This window comes from Dipodomys spectabilis, unplaced genomic scaffold, assembly GCF_019054845.1.
Source record: "Dipodomys spectabilis isolate Male_0828 unplaced genomic scaffold, ASM1905484v1 ptg000162l, whole genome shotgun sequence".
NCBI lineage: Eukaryota > Metazoa > Chordata > Mammalia > Rodentia > Heteromyidae > Dipodomys > Dipodomys spectabilis.
The window spans coordinates 1,840,001-1,856,447 of NW_024870839.1; the positions used below are offsets into that span (position 1 = coordinate 1,840,001).

General features: G+C 34.9%; 1 protein-coding gene across 7 annotated transcripts in view; it reads left to right on the forward strand.

Moving 5' to 3' along the window:
• Positions 1-16,447, forward strand: part of Kiaa1109 (KIAA1109 ortholog) — a 175,251-nt gene that overhangs the window by 39,523 nt on the left and 119,281 nt on the right. For all 7 annotated transcript variants that reach the window (XM_042692995.1, XM_042692996.1, XM_042692998.1 and 4 more), the window contains exons 12-22: positions 2,245-2,401; positions 2,782-2,860; positions 3,876-3,967; positions 5,142-5,259; positions 8,739-8,894; positions 9,374-9,471; positions 11,016-11,194; positions 11,343-11,449; positions 12,294-12,502; positions 15,102-15,329; positions 16,016-16,153. In XM_042692995.1, coding sequence (XP_042548929.1) covers positions 2,245-2,401; positions 2,782-2,860; positions 3,876-3,967; positions 5,142-5,259; positions 8,739-8,894; positions 9,374-9,471; positions 11,016-11,194; positions 11,343-11,449; positions 12,294-12,502; positions 15,102-15,329; positions 16,016-16,153 — 1,561 coding nt within the window. The remainder of the gene's footprint in view (positions 1-2,244; positions 2,402-2,781; positions 2,861-3,875; positions 3,968-5,141; positions 5,260-8,738; positions 8,895-9,373; positions 9,472-11,015; positions 11,195-11,342; positions 11,450-12,293; positions 12,503-15,101; positions 15,330-16,015; positions 16,154-16,447) is intronic.

Consider the following 16,447-nt stretch of genomic DNA (forward strand, 5'->3'; position numbering starts at 1 on the left):
GTTTGTGTCTGTATGTCTCCCTAATGATGCTCAGGCTGTCTTGAGCTCAAGTGATCCTGTACTCTCAGTCTTTCAATAGCTGAAACTACATTGAATCACTGTACCTGTCTGATTTCTTATTAGTCATTGTATTAGTTTTATTTTTACTATACTATGAACATTTTTCTATTTACTGTAGAATATAAAATTCTACTTACTGTATAATATGAAAGGAGAGAATATTTGTTATTAATTGTGAAGGAAAAAACATCTAAACTCCCTCTGTTTTTGGTAACATGAGGGTTTGAACTAAGGGCTTCATACTTATGAGGCGAGTACTCTACCATTTCAGCCATATTTATAGCCCTTTTCACTTTAGTTTTTTTCTTTTTAGTTAGGATCTCATGCTTTTTTTGGCTTGCCTCAGTCCTCTGTCCTCAGCCTTTCCTTAGGTCTCCTGCTAGGTTTACAGGCATACATCATCACACTTCGTTTGTTCTCGGAAGATGGGTCTCCTCTTTTTTTTTTTTTTTTTTTTTGGTGTTTGGTGTTTGGGTTGACCTTGAACCACAATCCTCCTGTCTCTGTATCCCACATAGCTGAGATTATAGGTATGAGACACTGTCTGAAAAATTAGTTCTTGAATCACTTTAAGTCAAGTCATTCTCTGAGTCAGCTGTCACTGGGATGTCACCAACTCTTGATGTTCTGGGGTTTTGATAACTTTTTAGTTTTGAAAGTACTACCTATTATTACAAATACTCTTTATTAAATATTATGATCTCAACTATAACTCTTCTGACATCACGTTTATAGTAACAATAAAAATAATATGATTTCTCTGTCTCTCTCTCTCTGTCAAACTCTCCCTTCTCCTTATCTCCCCCCTTCTTTCTCTTGGTTTCTGTTTCTGTCTCTGTCTGTCTGCCTGTCTGTCTCTCTCTCTCACCTCTTTTTTTCCTTTCTCCCCTCTCTTGCCTAGCAAGCTGTCTGTTCTTTTACAATTTGTAGTATATAGTGTATAGATAGGTAGGTAGGTAGATAGATAGATAGATAGATAGTATTCCAAGTAGTATTTCTTGTCACTGCTGACTGCTTCTTTAACCTTTCTTTAAAAACCACCAACTTGCCCTTCTGAAAATATGAGCAACATTGTATTAAGTTTGGCTTACACTGAATTGGAAATTATTGTTTATCTTCATTATTTGATAGACACTAATTGAAGTCTTAGCATATAAACACCTATGTACTTTTTAGAGATAAGTTGATCTTTAGCCTTTTATTGATACCATATTAAAAATGATTATGAAAGGAATAAAAAATTTGTTCAGCTGGGTGCTGGTGGCTCTCGCCTCTAATCCTAGCCACTCAGGAGGCTGAGATCTGAGGATTAGGTTCAAAGCCAGCCCAGGCAGAAAAGTCTGTGAGACTCTGATCTTCAGTAAACCACTAGAAAAACTGGAAGTGGCATTGTGGATCAAGCGATAGAGTGCTCGCCATGAGCTGAAGAGCGCAGGGACAGCGCCCAGGCCCAGAGTTCAAGCTCCACAACCAACAAAAATAATAATAATAATAAAATAAAATAAATTGTTCCATGCTCCAGTTACCTGCTCAGTTTTTCAGATACGTTGTATTTAATCCTTAGAAGCATGCTTAGAGACAAGTTAAGGCATGCCTGTGTCTTAGACAAGGAAGGAAGTCAAGTTTTCTCAGAAAGCTTAAATCTTTGTTTAGTGTGGGAGTGCAGTTCTAATTAAGCTCTCCTCTGTCATTATTTACTATTTGAGCAATTGACACAAAATGTAAAATGTTTTTGATTCCTCAGTACATTTGTATAATCAAATTTGGTCTTACCTATGTCTCATTTTGTAATAGTATAGGAAGTGGTCAAGACATTGGAGAAAACAGTAATTGTCAAATGAGAACAATTGTCATGTACTCTTATAAAACTACTCTGAGGGGTTGGGAAGGTGGCTCAGTGGTAGAGCGCTTGCCTTGCATGCATGAGGCCCTGGGTTCGATTTCTCAGCACCACATAAGCAGAAAAAAAAAGCCGGAAGTGGTACTATGGCTCAAGTGGTAGCGTGCTAGCCTTGAACTGAAGAGCTGAGGGGCAGCGCCCAGGCCCAGAATTCAGGCCCCACGACTGGACCCAAAAAAAAAACCAAAAAAAACCCCAAAAAAACAAACTACTCTGAGCCCTTATCAGAGGTAATCTTGGTTTGCATTACATATCTTTTTTTTTCTATCTATCTTCTTATATAGAGATTGTTTATGGAAGTTTTTCTTTCCACCTGATTATCAAGTTCTGAAAGTTTCTGAAATTGCACAGCCTGGAAGACCAAGACAGATCCTTGCTTTTGAACTACGAATGAATATTATAGCAGATGCCACCATTGACTTGCTGTTTACCAAAAACAGGGTAATTATTGTAATAGTGTAGTAGCAATTATGTTTAAAATTTGAATAAAAATTTTTAGACAATATTTCTGGTACCCATTCCTGTACCTAAATTCATTTCTGTGATCTTTATTCCACTCCCCATAAATGTATGTATGTAACTTACTTTTATATTTTTATTAACTATAATTCAGGAAGAGAAACTAATGATGAATAATAATGGCCCTTCATGTTATATTATGGTTCAGTTTCTCTTTGGTGTTTTGTTAAAAGTTGTTCTAGTTTAGGTATAAATTGGAATTATTGTTCTTACAGATTTTTAATGCTTGTTTCACAACATTCGTAGTTTCTTTGAGAAGAAAAACATGATGGAACTAAATCTTTTATGTATTCTTTTGGTAGGAAACAAATGCTGTACATGTGAATGTAGGAGCTGGCTCATATTTAGAAATTAATATTCCGATGACAGTTGAAGAAAATGGTAAGTGGTAATCGTTTTGTTTTTTTCAAATCTGAAATGATTAGTGAAAAGATTACTATAAAATGATATAGTTCTTTTAAATAAACATTAATAAAGCATAAAATAGACTTAGGTCTTAGGAAGAACAATGTAATCAGGAGAGTAATGTAATCATAAGCCAGATTCAGGTATTTGGAAAGGAAAAAAAAAAATCCCTTAATTAAGCAAGATACATGTAACTAGCATGTGACTAGTCAGTGTTCATAGAGAGGAAACCCATCCAGAAAGGAACTGTGATGCTATGCTTTCCTGCCTTTGTGGAGAATGGGCTGCATTGTTAGAAAATAGTCATTTCACGAGGAATAGAGGTTGTTTCAAACTCATTTTATAGACATGGTTGAAATGAAGCAAATATGTACTCTTGAGTCTGCGATAAAGAAAAAAATGTAAGTTGTATTAAAGTGTAGAAAACTGTTATGTAGAGATAGGCACAGACAATTATCTTATTCATGGATTCAACCAACTGTGAGTTGAAAATATTTAAAAAATCCTGTCTGTACTGAACATGGTCAGGTTTTCTTATACTTAAAACAGCATAGTATAACAACTATTTACATGGAATTTACATTGCCTTAGGTGTTGTAACTGTCCTAGAGATAATTTGAAACATGTGGACCATGTCTGTAGGTAATAGGAAAATCCTGTAGCTTATATAGAGGTATAAAGGATTTGAGCATGTACAGATTTTGGAATTCAAAGAGGTTCCTGGAAACAATCTCCCATAAATGCTGAGAGACTGCTGTAGTTTTGGACTCAAAAGCAAAATCAGCATAGATATCACATGGTGAAGATCTTTCCTGAGACCTGTTCAAAATAAGAAGCATCCGTATTAACAAGATTGAGGTGTTGTGTTTGGACAGTGACTAACCACCATTTTTTAGCAATTTCACTTTTTAGAGGTGGTAGAAGTTCTAGTCCAAGATTACTAATTGTGTGCGATTTCCTGGCCCTTAATTTCTGTGTTTTTATTTATTAGGTTACACCCCTGCAATTAAAGGACAGCTCTTACATGTTGATGCCACTACTAGTATGCAATACCGGACCCTTCTAGAAGCAGAAATGGTAGCAGTAAGTCTGGCATATGTGACGATACATATACTTGGATGCAGTACAAATTTGGTTTGAATTTTCTGCTCTAAAATTTAAATAAAATGTCAGATTTATTCACAAACTACCAGGGTTCTTGACCCCATCTGTGGGAAGAAAAGTGCACTCTCATCTCTTCCCAGTGGTATAGACTGCCTGGTGTCTCTTGCTGTGTGTAGACATGTGAATAGAAGGCAATGAAAAGTGTGAAGTTTGTTAGAATATTGTTTGTAGACATCATATTTCTGTACTAAATTTCTCCTAAATTCCAAATAAAGTAATTTTTGTGATGTGATTTCTTGGCCCTATTGGGTTCTTTCTTAGAGCTTACATAGCATTAGTCATTTTGCTTTTAACTGAGTGAAAAAAATAAGTTGAGAGGAAGAAAGTTCTGTTGGTGTCTTGAGTTCCTCCCATTAGAAACAGAAGCAGTGTGAAAATGCCATGATTCAAATTGCAGCTTGGAAATGTATTGATTGGACATATTTTTTCTTTCTGTTTTTAAAAATGAAGATAATAACTACAAAGCCACTATGTACAATGTTTAATACTCACAAAAATACTTTAACATGATGTCATAGGGGCTTAATTTCTTAAGCCAGCATCTTACATACAACATAAATGCAAATTAGGAAATTTCTCAACTATCAAGAATTTATCAAACACCATAGATACATTTTGAATTGGCAAATTTAGTGCTTATTAAGTGTCGTCATTCATTAGAATTCTTGATCCATTATTAATACATGGGGCTGTGTGGCGGGCGATGCTGTTCCTTGTCAGGCAGCCTTTTCCTTGGCAGAAACTTAAAGCTTTTTAGCCATAACAGTGTCACTGTGTGATAGTAAATTATGCACACTGCACTCCTGTGCCTCTTATGAGGCTGAGGTGAAATAAGGATTACTGGGTTAGCTGGAGTATAGTTTCAAAACTACAGACTGATTTTCAAAGATTTTGACCACATCATGGCTTAATATTTCAGGGAGCTGTATATTACTGAGATACTCAACTTTCACCACAATTACATTAAAATCTCAAAGGTACTTCCTGTTCAGCTCAGTAGGAATAGAAGTTTTAATTCCTCCACAAAACATGTGACTTCATCCAATGCCGTTTACACAGTGTCTCATTTTAAGGACTAATGTTTATTTTGCAGTTCCACATCAATGCCAGCTACCCCCGACTTTGGAACATGCCCCAGACATGGCGGTGTGAGCTAGAGGTTTACAAAGCCACTTACCACTTCATTTTTGCACAGAAGAACTTCTTTACAGGTATTTTTTGAAAATACAAATAATAGGTTTTTCATGGTGAATTTGTTACTTCTAAATTAACTATAGAGATTTGAAAACATAATTCTTTTTTTTTTTTAAATTTTATTTTATTTTATTTGAGAACATACTGTACAGAGGGGTTACAATTACATGGGCAGGATAATGCATACATTTCTTACCAAGCATTGCAGCCTCCTCCTTTGTTTACCCTTCACCTCCCTTCCCAGCCTCCCCCCTCCCCCCCCACCCAATCATACCCCCCCCCCCCCACACAGACATTGTAAAGCTGGTTTTGACATGACATTTTGTACTTCTCATTGTTGCAACAGGTCCACCTGAATCCTTAAACGACTTGTTTGTCCCCATCTCCTCCACATGTTATACTGACATCAAATATAGTGAAAGCAGGGGTTACACTGTGGGGGAGGGACATACAAAGCAACAAAGAAATAATCTTATAAATGCGTTAGAAACACATGCATGGAAGAAACAAAAACATTAAAATATATATTTAAGGGTTCGTTTTCCTAACATCACATTATCTGACCTTTTCCGCTAAACTCATACATATACTAGATATGGCAAATAAGGGAAACCATGGGACCTATGCTTCTTTGGGCCTGGCTTACTTCACTTAATATAATTTTTTCCAAGCCTTTCCATTTCCTAACAAATGGGGAAATGTCATTCTTTCTGATGGAGGCGTAGAATTCCATTGTGTATATATACCACATTTTCTTGATCCATTCATCTACTGAGGGGCATCTGGGTTGGTTCAATATCTTAGCTATGGTAAATAATGCTGCAATAAACATAGTTGTGCTGGTAGCTTTAGTGTGGTCTTTTTTGTAAACATTAGGGTAAATGCCCAAAAGTGGGATTGCTGGGTCATAGGGGAGTTCTATGTGAAGTCTTTTGAGGAACCTCCATACTGCTTTCCAAAGTGGTTGAACAAGTTTACATTCCCACCAACAATGAAGTAAGGTTCCTTTCTGTCCACATCCCCTCCAGCATCTGTTGTTGTTAGAGTTCTTGATTTTTGCTGTTCTAACTGGAGTGAGGTGATATCTCAATGTTGTTTTGATTTGCATTTCTTTTATGGCTAGGGATGTTGAGTATTTCTTCATGTGTCTATTGGCCATCCTTCTTTCTTCTTCAGAGAAGCTTCTCTTTAGGTCTTTCGCCCACTTATTTATTGGGCAGTTGTTTCTTTGAGGATTTGTTGTTGGGTGGTTTAATTTTTTGAGTTCCAAGTATATTTTAGATATGAGACCCTTGTCCGTTGTATGGCTAGTGACGATCTTCTCCCAATCCGTGGGCTTTCTATTGATCTTGCTAGCTATGTCATTTGCCCTGCAGAAGCTCTGCAACCTTATGCAATCCCATTTGTCCAACCTTTCTTTGATTTGTTGTGTTTCCGGGTCTCTATTCAGAAAATTTCGGCCTGAGCCAAGGAGACCTAGGGTTTCTCCTATTCCATCCTGTAATGTTTTCAGAGTGTCTGCTTTGACTTCAAGGCCTTTGATCCATTTGGAGTTGATTCTGGTGCAGGGTGATATATAAGGATCAAGCTTTAGTTTTCTACATGTAGTTAACCAATTTTGCCAGCACCATTTACTGAAGAGGCTGTCTTTCTTCCATTGTATTGTTTTAGCTCCCTTATCGAAGATTAGATGGCTATAGGTCTGTAGGTTCATTTCTGGGTTTTCAATTCTATTCCATTGGTCCTGAGGTCTGTTCTTATGCCAATACCAAGCTGTTTTGATTACTATGGCTTTATAGTAGAGTTTGAAATTTGGTATTGATATTCCTCCAGCAGTGTTCTTTCCGTTAAGGAGCGTTTTTGCTATTCGGGGTCTTTTATTGTTCCATATGAATTTTTGGATTGCCTCTTCTATTTCCTTGAAGAATGAGGGTGGAATTTTGATAGGTATTGCGTTGAATTTGTAGATAGCCTTGGGAAGTATTGCCATTTTCACGATGTTAATCTTTCCAATCCAGGAGCATGGGAGGTTTTGCCATTTTTTAAGTTCTGTGTTGATTTCCTTTTTCAAGATTTTAAAGTTTTCATCATAGAGGTCCTTCACTTCTTTAGTTAAGTTAATTCCTAGGTATTTTATTTTTTGTGGGGCTATTACAAATGGAGTTGCTTTCCTAATTTCAGCCACACTTTTCTCATTGTTGGCATACAGAAAAGCCATTGATTTTTGGGGGTTAATTTTATAACCTGCTACTTTGCCAAAGTTTTGAATCAGCTGAAAACATCATTCTTGTTTTGTTACTTTTGCAATTTTCTTTTAGGCTGAGAATATCAAAGAGGAAATTTTTATCCAGATGTTTTGTGTTCTCTTCTAAACCAGACAACTTAGGCCAATGTTTTGTATCAGTGTAGGGATGGTAAGATTGTCTTGATGCATCAATTTCTTTCTCTTCTTAAGCATCAGCTTAACTTCATAATTTGTTTGAATTATTATAATCAATAATTATTGTAATCAAAAGCCAAAAGCATTGACTTTATATTCAGAGTCCCTGTTTACTCGTGTCCATTTGTATAGTTGATGTTATTAGTATTTAAAAAAAGCCCTTATTTCTTGGAGCAAGTTTTGGTAGCTATTCATCTTTCATGACTATGAAAAATATGTATTCTTAGTTATGAATAGTAGAAAGGTAGCTACATGCAAATTAACACATTTATGGAATCGTGTTCTAAAATTTAGTCCCAGAGAGTTGCTATAATGTATTAGGGTCAAAGACTAACCACAACCTAATGTTTGCTTGACTGCTTGCTTGCTTTCTCTGCCCATCCACTCACCTAACCCTTCCTCCATCCCTCATTTACAAACATCCAATCTGTTCTGAGTGCTACTAGGTATTTGGAGGAATAGTGGTGATTTAAACACAATTATAGATAATAGATAATAGAACAATAATGATAGACAATTTTATATAACATTATTTACTGTCACTGTGATGTTAAGTTACTTCATTGTTTAAATTTCAGTTTTCTTATTTGTATATAAGAATGAAAATTTTCACCCTAGTTTTGCTGCCAAGAGTTTGGCCTTTTAACTATTAGTGCAAAATTTTTAATTAATGAATGTGGGTATACTAGGAAAAGTATTTTTCAATCAAAAAGCAGTGCATAACACATGAATATAGAACTATAAAAATCTACATAGAAAAATATGAGAGGCAATCTATTCACAGTGTTGGATTATTTGGGAAGTAGGATATGACATGATTTCTGTTTGCTAGAATTTCTTGAAAAATAATATATTAAATATATGAAATTTTATATTTGGAACTATGACTAGTAAAGAGATATCACTTTACTGTCAAGCCTTTAATATCTGACACTTTATAAAAAACATTTCAATGTAAAAGATCTTTTCAGTTACAAAAATTCATTTTTTTCTAGTTAGAAACTTTTATTTTCTAAATTTCAGTTAACTTTATGTTCTGTACCCCAATAATTTTAGATTTAATTCAAGACTGGTCTAGTGATAGTGCTCCAGATATTTTTTCATTTGTTCCATACACGTGGAATTTTAAGATCATGTTTCATCAATTTGAAATGATTTGGGCTGCTAATCAGCACAACTGGATTGACTGTTCTACCAAACAACAGGAAAATGGTAAGCAATTTTTTAAAATTAGGTTTATCATTCTACTCATTAAGACATATATCAGTAAAGAAAATTAGTACTGACTTCAGTATTTTTGTAGATACTAGAATTGCTTTTCCCTCATTATCATGTGAAACTCTTTGAGGAGTATTTCTGAATTTGTGTTGGATTTTACCTATCATTTTACATTTAATTTCATTTAGTTGTGCAGTTAAGGCAGTTTTTACATTTAAATTTTATTGGCATTATAAATAAATATAGGGCTTGGAATGTGGCTCAGTCGTAGAGTGCTTGCTTAGCATGCATGAAGCTCTGGGTTTAATTCCTCAATACTACATAAACAGAAAAAGCTGGAAGTGGCGCTATGGCTCAATGGTAGAGGGCTAGCCTGGAGCTGAAGAGCTCAGGGACACCAACCCAGGCCCTGAGTTCAAGACCCATGGTCAGCAAAAAAAAAAAGTTAAATATATTTCCTCTTTTTATTATAGTGTACCTGGCAGCCTGTGGAGAAAGATTAAACATTGATTTTTCTTTGCCATTTACGGATTTTGTTCCAGCTACGTGTAACACTAAATTCTCCTTAAAAGTATGTATAAATGGATATATTGTTTATTTCAGAAGGTTTGTTAGTAAATTTGATTGACTTTAGTGTCCCAGAGTTCCTGCTCCTTTTTGTTACATGTTCCCCCTAAGAAATTGGCCAACAAAAAAAAAATCCCAAATTGATTATTTTCTTAGAGCCCTCATTTCTGATCTCTGTGGTTAATTTGTATGTTCTCTTAAGAACTCTGTCTAGCTCTGATGTTTTATGAACTGATTTTATACTTCCTGTATATTTGATTCTTAATTTAAAAATGAATTCAGGAGATAACCAAAAGTATCTTTCTTCCTTTTTCAAAAAGCAACTCTTACATACTTCTCCCCAGCTTAAAACTTGATGGGTTTGGATAATGGTAGGGTTTGGATAATTATTAGTAATTGTAGTGATAATGTGAGTTATAGTGGTAAAAATAGGAAAATAATAATAGGAACAGCTGACACTTATTAAACATTTTCTGTGTGCAGACACTGTTCTGAATCCTTTATGTGTAGTAATTCATCTAATCCTCAAAACAGTTTTCTAATAGTTACTACTATTTTCTGTATGTTGGAATATCAAGCATGGTATGGTGGTGTGACACATGCCTGCAATCCTAATACTAAGGAGACAGAGGCAGGGGGATCACAAGTTCAAAGCTAGCTTAGGCTATAAGGGAGAGAAACATTGAGAGAGGAACAAAGTTATAGTTTTCACATAGATAATGAGTTTCCATGTTAATTTTGAGCCCTTGCTTATGCTGCTTGTTACTGCATTTTTGTAGCTGCTCTCTTGTGTGTACTTTAGGGATAAATGTAATAGAAGTGCGTTGTGTGTGTGTGTGGCTGTGTGTGTATGTATGCATGTGTGTATGTGTGTATATGTGTATATGGAAATAGCATAGTGAAACCCAATAAAATTGTTTAAACAAAGTGGGGGAGGGGAAGAGGGTAGTGGTCAAGGATGTACAAGAGAAGGGAAAGTCAAGTATGTTATATGTATATATGGAGATAGAGTGAAAGAAACCTCATGGTAAGTAGGTTTGCCATTTTGAACAGTAGAAACACCCAAAAGAAAGAAAATATACTAGACATCAAAGTGAACAAAGAATAGAGAGTTTTTCTTTATTATTATTTTTTTAATGAGGGGATTTCTTGTGTAGGCAAGTGCTCTACCACTTGAGCTGTTGCTTTTGTCTGGGCCAGTCCAGTAGCTGGGATTAAAAGCTTGTGCCATCAGGCTGAATCTTTTACTTTTCTTGAGTTTTACATCAAGTATCCATCCAAGGAAACCATAGAAGACAGTTTTACACTATCATGTGGAATATGTGTTTTTTTTTTAAACAATTTCCAGTCAGAATTTAATTATAGCCTAACAAAAGCTTATTCCAGGTATTTACCTGACCGTTCAATAAAAATATACAGTTTTTAAGTTTTAGTATCTTATGTTGAATTCATTTTCAAGATTGTTATATATTGATTTGCTTTTAAATGTTGGTCTAACATATTGATGTCCTGATTTTATTACTTGGGTTATTATAAATTATTTTTTAGGGAGAAGATGTTGATCTTCATTTGTTTCTGCCAGATTGCCATCCTAGTAAATATTCGTTGTTTATGCTGGTAAAGAACTGCCACCCAAATAAGACGATTCATGATGCTGGCATTCCTGGTGAGTGCCAGAGTGGCCAGAAAACAGCTAAACCAAAATGGCGCAACATTACTCAGGAAAAGTGAGTGCATTATGACCAGGCATTTTGTGCTTATATGTGGAGAAATTTCTTCTTTCAAATAATGAAAATGTTTACTAATCTGTAAGTAGTATTTGAGTATTAGTCAAGAAAAAGTATCTGACTAGAAACTGTTTTTTACTCTTCATAGGGCTGGTTGGGTTGAATGCTGGACTGTCCCAAGTGTCATGCTTACAATTGATTATACATGGCATCCAATTTATCCACAAAAGGCAGATGAACAGCTAAAACAATCATGTAAGAGTTTTTATAGAATTTATACTTTGAAACAGCTGCTGTTACAGTTAATACTCATCAGAAAACAAAGAATGCAAAATTGAAATGTATTTGTTCTAAAATAAGTATATAAATTTACCGTATTTTAAATACTTTGGACTGATTATAGCTAACTTTTGAACATTTATTGAATAGATTAAATGTTGTAGAATCTTTACAACAGCTCTGTGAAGGAAATAATTATTCTTATTTTGGAGTTGGAAAAATAGGCTCAGAAAAAGTAAGTAACTTTCTTAAAGTCTGCCAAACTAGTAACAACAGAACTAGAATATGAAGCCATGTATGTGTTAATTTGTATATTTATAATGCTTGATTTCGTGGAAATGTTTCTTTAAGGCATTTTGGCTATTGTCATATAGTTTATAGCTTCCTGAAGATAATTTGCCTTATTCTTGTGTCCAAAAAAAGTCAAATAATTGTTTTCTTTGTGTTTTTCTAGTGTGTAAAGTTTCACAGAATAGTTTTCCTAGTTGTTCATATAGTCTAGAGGGTAATAATGTTACACTGCAGTTATGGCCCACATTTGTACCACAGATTGTTATTTATGTTAACAGCAACTTTTTATTTTTCTTTGAAGTCTGATTTATACGTTTCTCTTAATGTATCAGTGAAGTTGTTTTTTATTTGCCTTCTTAATTATTGGTCTTTCAAATCTTTTTAAAAATTATATACTCTAGGCATACCAAGATCATTTGATTTTATACTTGGAAAGTAAAATTTCTTAGTATTTCCTTGAAGAACTTTTAGGATGTCATTTCCTCCTTTCCTCAAATATTTATCTTTCTTTCCCTTCAATTTTTTCTAGTATCAGAAATGGAAGAAACTATGCTGTCTGTCCTAAGGCCAGCACAGAAAACAGCAGACAGAGTTGTTTCTTCACCCTTGACCTCTTCACGCCCTCCTGTGGATCCTTCAGAACTGCCACCAGATAAACTACATGTGGAAATGGAACTTTCCCCAGATTCTCAGATAACACTCTATGGACCTCTGCTAAATGCATTTCTCTGTATAAAGGTATGCTTTTTAAAGGAACATACATTTTTCCATGGAGGCAGCTGACACATTTGAAATTGCCAGTTGTATAACTTAAATTTTTGAGGATACATTAAATGATGCTTACTGGATGTGCACCCCAGAATCAGTTACAGCAGTACTTACCACTTAGTAAAATGCAGTCAACAACTTTAACTTCTAGCATTCTAGGAAGGGTGCTAGTTACAGATAAAGATAATTCAGGGTCTGTTTTCCAGAAAGTTAGAGCAATAGCTAAAGGAACAGGCTGATTTATGGACAAATTTTGACACATAATGCAGCAACAAAAGCATTGCTTGTTATCTGGCAGTAGTTACTACTAGGAAAATTCTCATTTCATGTGTGTCCACCGAAACATGACAACACTTCATGATGGAAAATGAGCCAAGATTTGATTTGAGCTTTATCTTAGAGAAACAGTTATATTAAAATAAGTTTAGAAAAATAAAATAAAATAAATTTAGATCAGAATATGCCAAATTTCAGTTCTGAATAAATGTGTACTACATCTTAGAACAAAAAATGAATTTATGTTGATTCCTTTGGGAACAATTTTTCCACTGAAATTGTGTGATGGCATAGTTTGATGACACTGAAAGTTGATGTCTGTACCATGATTTTGAAGACAGGCTATTTTTGGAAAAATATTTGAGGATTTCATCAGTTTTCTAGAGATCATGATCATTCTTTTTATATCTGATTATACTGATTATACTTGTAAGAAGTTTCTTACCAGTAATCAACATCTTACTCATTTACTACTTCTTTCTCATAACGTTTTTAAACCTTGCTTATCTCTGATAGCTCAGCCTATGATGATAGCAGTGTTCCAGGACCAATTAACATTATTTTCATGAAGTTTTGCATTTTTCTCAGGACTTTGAAAGGTTACTTTACCTTTGGTTTTTATTACAATGTTGGATGTAAAGTATGTCTACTAATCAAAGATTTTTTTTCTCATCATGAACAAGAGAGTTACTTGTAGGAGTGATATTTGTGTAGCTTTAATTTTACACTGCATGCTTATTTGCTTTCTTTTGCATTTACTTAGCTGCAGAGATTTGGATATTAAAAATGTAGGTAACAGAATTCTATAATCCACAGTGGTAGGAGTGATTAATTCTGGAGAGGGACTAGGGTTTGTCAGGGAGAGCCAGTCAAGATCTTTAGTGAAGGTTTTTTTTTTGGAGAAAGGACTGGCTTAGGAGAATTTTGAACATACATAAAAATCTAAGTATTTGACTCGTTATATTGTATTTGCTAAAAACTCTTGTAAGCATTAATTTATCTTAAAGTAAGATGCTATTACTATTTGTAAAAACCCAAGATTTTTATTAGTTACTTTTTCTCCCTTAGCATCTTTATTTTTATTTACTTATTCATTAATAATTATTTTTGCAGTTCTAAGGATTGAATGCTGAATTGTTAGGCAGTCACTCGGTCAGTTAGGCCACATTCCCAGTCCTTAGGTTTTTAGTTTGTTTTTCAGAGAGGATCTTGCACTTTGCCTTCTGAGCTGCTGGGACCACTTCATGCACCATTGTATTTTCCTAGATTTGTTTGCATATTATGTTCTTTTATGCCACATATACATCACTTGTGTGCAGACAGCAAGTTTTTTTCACTTATTGAAGAGTCTGCCTTTGCTCCAATGTATGTTTGCGCTCCTTTGTCAAAGATTAGATGGCTGTAACAATGTTATTTTTATTTCTTAGTCTTCTATTTTGCTCCATTGATCTTTATGTCTGCTTTTGTTACTATGTAATAATTTCTGATGCAAAAGAATTCAAAATATTAATAATTGAAACATTTTGATACTAAAAAAGTGAATGAAATATGTGAAAAAATATAGCTGTTGATAACACATGCTATTATCTGATCAAACTTGGGTAGTTTTAGTAAAGCTGTTAGAACATTCCTTATAAATATTCCAACTGTAATATATAAATTATAACATGTAGCTAATTGGATTTACACAAATTGATTTTCAGTGACTGAATCTTCTTTCCTTAATGGGTGACCCTGGGGAGTGCTTCAGAACTCAGAAGCAAAAATTGAAAACTGTTAAGCCATGCAAATATTCAGAGTTCTCCTTGATGATCTAAATGATAAGTTTTTGCTATCGTTGGGGTGGTGTCATGAAGCTTTACTATAAATCTTTGTGATCGCTTGCCTTTTTTTTTTTTTTTTTGGGTCCGGTCGTGGGGCCTGAACTCTGGGCCTGGGCGCTGTCCCTCAGCTCTTCAGCTCAAGGCTAGCGCTCTACCACTTGAGCCACAGCGCCACTTCCGGCTTTTTTCTTTTTGCTTATGTGGTGCTGAGGAATCGAACCCAGGGCCTCAGGCTTGCAAGGCAAGCGCTCTACCACTGAGCCACCTTCTCAGCCCCGATCGCTTGCCTTTTTGCTATAGAAGATGTATACTAAGATAAATATATATATTTTGATACATTGTGAAAATAGTCCTGGTGCTTTTAATTAATAGTAGAGTAGAGGCATGTGTTACATACAAATTTAGGGCTCATGAGTGAACGGTATTGCAAATCTCTTGTAATGGCAGCTTGGCTTTTCTTAATATTCTAGGAAAACTACTTTGGGGAAGATGACATGTATATGGACTTTGAGGAAGTTGTTTCAAGCCCTGTTCTCTCATTATCAACCTCATCCAGCTCTGGATGGACTGCTGTTGGGATGGAAAATGACAAAAGGGAAAATGAAAGTTCAGCCAAGTCAATTCATCCTCTCACTTTGCGTCCTTGGGATATCACTGTCCTTGTTAATTTGTACAAAGTTCATGGGCGTCTTCCTGTTGTAAGTGCTTATGTATCAAAATGGTCTGTAGTATATAATGATACCTATTTAGAATGGTAAATTCTCTGTGTATGTGTGCTTTGGTACAGGGTACACATGTACACAAAAAAAGATAAAAAAATTTTTTGAATTTATCTCTAACTGTATAAAGCTAGCTTCCTGTTCTGTGTAACTTTAGCACATTTAGTCGTGATATAGAGTTTTGTTATGATGATATTCTAGGACTTTGCATTTTGAGGCTCTAGACTAGTTTGGACCATTATGATGAGCCTATTGTAAAAATCAAATTTTGGGCTCGGCCTAGAAGTTGAGTTGTGTCTCAGGTTTGGATCTAGCATGGGTTCCTCGTTTACTCTAAAGATGACCCCTGGCCATGTTGAGGCTGACCTGGACTGCAGTCATGCCTGTAGAACATGGGGACTTTGGATTAGGAATAGTGAGGAAGAGGAGGTAAACCCTGGAACATTACTTATGTTGTGTACCAGGGTCTATATCAGGAACCAGTACTGCATAAACGAGGTCACTCACCTCTGTTGCTTAGTGTCCTTACTAAGGTGCAAAGTAATCAATTTTGTCAGTATGCATTGTTACTCCTTTTGAAAATCAAATTCTTCTAATCACAATAAATAAAATTTTTATTTTCCTTCAAGTTCTCACCATTGACTTTATTTTTTGTGTGTCTGTAGCATGGAACTACTGATGGTCCTGAGTGTCCCACAGCTTTCTTGGAAAGACTATGTTTTGAAATGAAAAAGGGGTTCAGAGAGACCATGTTGCAACTTGTCCTGTCACCTCTGAATGTGTTTGTCAGTGATAACTATCAGGTAATAAAACTAAGATTTGGTAAAGACATAGAGATTGATTATATGTCTAAGTAATGTATTTTCTCTTTGTGAAATATATGATTTCTTTTAAAATTATAGTCTTAATTCAGTTTTGTGTCTATGCATATCTGAAAATTATTTAGAGTCCTATTGTATTCCTATATTGCTCCCTGTTTATATGATCCTAAATTACACTTAACCTATATTGTCTTTAAAACATTTTTTTATTGTAAAGGTGATGTAGAGAAGGGTTACAGTTATATAAGTAAGGTAATGAGTACATTTCTTTTTGAG